General features: G+C 34.2%; 2 protein-coding genes across 2 annotated transcripts in view; both read left to right on the top strand.

The window, feature by feature from the left end:
- On the top strand, window positions 864-2,239 carry LOC104701326 (transcription factor TCP1-like). The gene is made up of 2 exons (XM_019227665.1): window positions 864-2,002; window positions 2,102-2,239. The coding sequence occupies exons 1-2, from the start codon at window positions 967-969 to the stop codon at window positions 2,110-2,112; spliced, it is 1,047 nt and encodes a 348-aa protein (XP_019083210.1). The 5' UTR covers window positions 864-966; the 3' UTR covers window positions 2,113-2,239.
- The window catches only part of LOC104701325 (cyclin-B1-2-like), a 1,605-nt gene continuing 1,159 nt past the window's right edge, over window positions 4,232-4,677 (top strand). Inside the window, exon 1 of the mRNA XM_010416987.2 lies at window positions 4,232-4,463. Coding sequence (XP_010415289.1) covers window positions 4,338-4,463 — 126 coding nt within the window. The 5' untranslated portion in view covers window positions 4,232-4,337. The remainder of the gene's footprint in view (window positions 4,464-4,677) is intronic.

Here is a 4,677-nt window from a genome sequence, read left to right as displayed (position 1 = left end):
TTCTTTTTTTTGTCCTCCTTAAACCCTAAATAAAGGGATAATTATAATGTTTATGTTTTCATTTTCCTTTCTTTCTGAATCTCCATTTCCATGGAAACGGAAAAACTAGTCATTTAAAATTAAAAACCCGCTGGACAAAACAATAGCAGATCTTGTCTGAAATCCAGATTACAAAAAAAGAACAAAACAGTGAGATTTTTTTTTTGGTGAATAGAACAAAACAGTGAGATTACTGATTCAAGAACATCGATATCGCCTTCTTTTTTATGTTTTTCTCTCGATAAACAAACATCGATGGCCTTCAATCCTGACTCTCAAAAGCCTGATTTTTATTATCTAAATGGAAGCAAATCCCTTCAGATGTCGTCTTCTGTTGTTGAATTATTAGTTTTTGGACCATTTCTAAACTTGTTATGGGCCATGTTTATTAGATATTTGCCTTTACGGAGCACTCATACGAAGGTACGCGCGTACCTACTATATGTATGTATACGTAGTAAAAGTAAATTTCTGTGATGATACTAAAAATAGTTGAGTTTGAGGTCAATCATCCGATCCCCAATATATATAAGCTCATAACTAGATATTAGATCTGGAATTGGAAGCCCTAGAAAAAGTTGTAAACCCTAAACCTGTAATTGAGTGAGAAAGGAAGAAGAGGTATTTCTAAAATCAGACCCAAAATTCATCTTTCCAGGCAGATCTTCAGTTAAGAGTTACAAAATCATGTCTTCATCACCGTACACTTAAACCATTATTGTTAGTTTTCACCATTAATATCTCTTTAGCTTTGTCTTCTTGATGTGAGAAACCGTACGCTTAGCCTCCGTCTCTCTCTCTCTTTTACCAGGATCTTTCTTTTTGATGATGTGAAAGTTATTGTTTTGTTTCTAAGAAAAGAAAAAAAGTCATATTCTTGATTCTTAATTATTGATTCTTGATTCTTGAAGGTTCTTAAGGTCGGTGATGATGTCGTCTTCCAACAAGGATGGTAATAACCATGGAGTATACCCTCTCTCGCTTTACCTTTCTTCACTACCTGGCCATCAAGACATCATCCGTAATCCCTACAACCAACAGTTAACACCATCTCCTAGCCAAATGGTATCAGCAGTTCCTAAGTCTCTTATTGATTACATGCCCTTTAACTCAAACGATGCTGTGAATCAGCAAGGTTTCGAGCTTCCTGCGGTGTCAAGAGAAATCAAGAAGGCAGTGAAGAAGGACCGGCACAGCAAGATTCACACGGCACAAGGTCTTAGAGACAGGAGGGTAAGGCTTTCTATTGGTGTTGCTCGCCAATTCTTTGATCTCCAGGATATGTTGGGGTTTGATAAAGCCAGTAAAACGTTAGACTGGCTGCTCAAAAAATCGAGAAAAGCCATCAAAGAGGTTGTACAAGAAAAAAAACTCAACAATGGTAATGAAGATTTTGAAGACAACGGAGGCGATGTAGAGGAAGAGGTGGAGGAGGAGGAGGAGGAGGAGGAGGATGGCGATAACAGCTTGGTGTATGGTTCGAGCCCCGAGTCTCGCGGGGAAAAAGTGGTATGCGAGGTCAAGAAGGCAGATAAGAGAAAGAAGAACAACGAGTTGAGCAACATCTCATCAAAAGGATCTAGAGACAACGCTAAAGAGAGATCAAGAAAGATGGCATATGATAATCCAGAAACCGTTTCCGATATCACACAATCTGAAACCTTGGACTCATTCAAGAGGTCTATATTCTCTAACGAAGGAGAAGACATGACACCTTTTTTCTACAAGGAAACAATTGAAGAGTTTGGTAATCAAGAATCTATCTCAACCAAGATGAAGATCAATATGCCGACGAATATGGATCAAAGTTACAATCAAGATACTGGAGCATTTATGTTAATAGATCAGGGTTCTAGCAGCAACTATAGTACTATTGATCTGCCTCTTTTGGATTATAATTATGAGCAAAACCCTTTTGTTGACCAAACCTTTTGTGCGGTCACCGACACCAGTTTCCCCGGAGGTACAGTTTGGAGTTCAAGATCCGGTTCTTGCCTAAATTATTATGATTCATATGTTTATGCATTTGATGACGTGTTTCTTTCTCTTTTTCTTCTGGCAGGGCTCCCATAATCTTGATATTTTCCAAGGACTAGGCATCAAACATGTAAGCCAGAATAATACTTCATTCCTCTTGAATGTATATTAATTCTGTAGTTATATGTGTTATTTGTAACATATATTTGTTATTTTATCTTCTGAGCCAGTGATCAGAATTTCTTTTTTCTAAATTCCGTTTGTGTACCTTGAAATGTCTTAGCTACAATTTTCAAGTGGTATTGTTTACCATTAAGTATTTTGAGATGAATAAGCAAATGATTTCTACATATTGAGATCCCTGTCCAATTCAAGACTCATCATAATTTGATTAGGCGGCACTACACACAAGAATCTTTAATTAATATTAAGCCATTTTTTGCTTATAGTATCACATAAAGTTCCCATATAATTAGAATAAATAAATTTTTAAAAAAAAAGTTCCCATATAATTAGAATTTACTCCATAACCCTAATTAAATTTCATTAAGAACCACAATAACGAATATGCATATGATGATGAATGTTAAAGAAAACAAAAGAGAGAAGAAAGAGATGGTCTATGAATTTATGATCATCCAGAAACCTATATGTACACACGTGTAATGTTTGAATAAGTTACATTGCAAATTGAAGTGAAACTGAACTTTAGTGTATGGGGCTTAAAGTTTGGCATTGTTAAACCTCTACATTTATTAGGATTTGTTTAAGGCTTGTGTTAGCTTAGGCTCTTTTGCCATGGAAAATTGAGTATGGTATAACACTTTTTCAAGTTTAAAATAGTTACTTTTCGACGAAAAAAAAAAAGAGAAAACAAACAGAGTATGGTATTTGGGTCCAAAACTCCAAGTATAGCGCTGATATGTACCGATATCAATCCAACCCATAGTTAGTCGATTAATCTGACACATTGATCTTAGACTAGATTTCGTAAAGATGAATTGAATGAATCCTAAGAAAAACCATCACATGAGATCTAAAGATAATATGTAAACTAGAATTTGCTAATCTCAATGGATGTAAAGTTCCTATTGAGATAATTAGAATATTCCTTCCAAGCGTAAGAACCAACATTTCAAACTTCATATCCTTCAGTGGTCAGTACCCCGCGCGCTCTCTTAATACATTACCCCCAAAACTATTAAACATTTCATTTTTCACAAGCTAGATATTTTTTGATTTCTTATATACTGATTTAGTTGGACTGTAATTTGTATTATAGAGTTGAATAGTGTTTTAAAAAATTTCGACTGTACTCGTAATTAAATGAAAATGACTCCAACATCTTGAAGTGGTGAATATTAAAATTTTAAGATAAAACGTTGTTTCCTAATCACCACCTACATATATTGAGAATAATATATTTCTTAGCAGTCTCGAATTTTTGCTTTCTTCTTGCTTTTTTTTCATTTCGTTTTTTTTCTTGTTTATTCTATTACTCACTTCTTCTATCTAGACTTGCCTCATTGTTTATTCTTCTTTTTTTTCCTTTTTCAGTTCGTCTTGAAAGCGTGTAAGAAGTGTACTGACATTAATTTGTAGACTTGCCTAGGTCGCTCTGGATTAGTTAAGTACCTATGAATAATCTACAATATTTAATCAACATTACTGACTGGGAAAGTGATTTGCCTTCAAGATTTTGTAGCAAAGTGAAAGTAAAATTTATTATATAAAATTTCATTTGTCAGATCCTATGAAGTAAACTCGCCGGAATAGCTTAGTTATAATATTCACATAACATCTTTTCAACATGCCTTTGTGGTACACATTTGTTTAATTTTTGTTATTAGTCTGAGACTGCCCTTCACTGCTTCCCAGTCTTTTTTTTTTTTTTTTTTTTGGGCAAAACTGCTTCCCAGTCTTTAAGGGTGGGTGTCTCTAGTTACCATAAAATATTTACCGGTTTTACATTCTATACCATCTTGTAAAAAAAGTTATTACAAAAAAAAAAAAGAAAAAAAAAAGTTAACTTATTAGTGTGAAAATAATCTTTAACAAACTCATATCAGCCCCTTTAACAAACACACAGAAACTAATCGTTAGCCGAAATAAACAGGCCTAGATATAATATTAATGGGCCTTTTATTTGGGTTTACTCATGAGAGCCCATTATATCAAACTTCGTCTTTAATTATTCTTTTTTTTTTTTTTTTTCACACTTTTCTTGTTCCAAAAGTCGCAGAGGAAGCAGCTAGCTACAAGAAGAAGAAAGCAAGAGGAAGAGAAGAAGAAGAAGAAGTTGAACGAAGTAAGAGAAAAAAATGGAGTCTCAGAAGAAGATAGCTCATGAGATCGGTGGTGTTAAGAATGATGCTCTTAGATTTGGTCTCCACGGCGTTAAGAGCGACATCATCGGATCTCACCCACTCGAATCTTCTTACGAATCTGTAAAACACTCTCTTCCCCGATTGAGTTTTTTTTTTTTTTTCCTTTGTTTCTTAGGTTGAAATTGATTCTATATCGATCTGTTTGTTTTCTCTTCTATCGCCTAACTTAGTTGATTACTTTGCTTTTGCAATTCGCTATTTTGGGGTTTAATTGGAGATTTCTTGGGTATAAATTGCAATCTTACTAGGGTTTTTTTTTTTTTTTTTTTTTTTT

This window comes from Camelina sativa, chromosome 7, assembly GCF_000633955.1.
Source record: "Camelina sativa cultivar DH55 chromosome 7, Cs, whole genome shotgun sequence".
In the NCBI taxonomy this organism is placed as follows: Eukaryota; Viridiplantae; Streptophyta; class Magnoliopsida; order Brassicales; family Brassicaceae; genus Camelina; species Camelina sativa.
The sequence above is the reverse complement of the archived record's forward strand: the minus strand, read 5'-3'. Positions and strand labels throughout refer to the sequence as shown.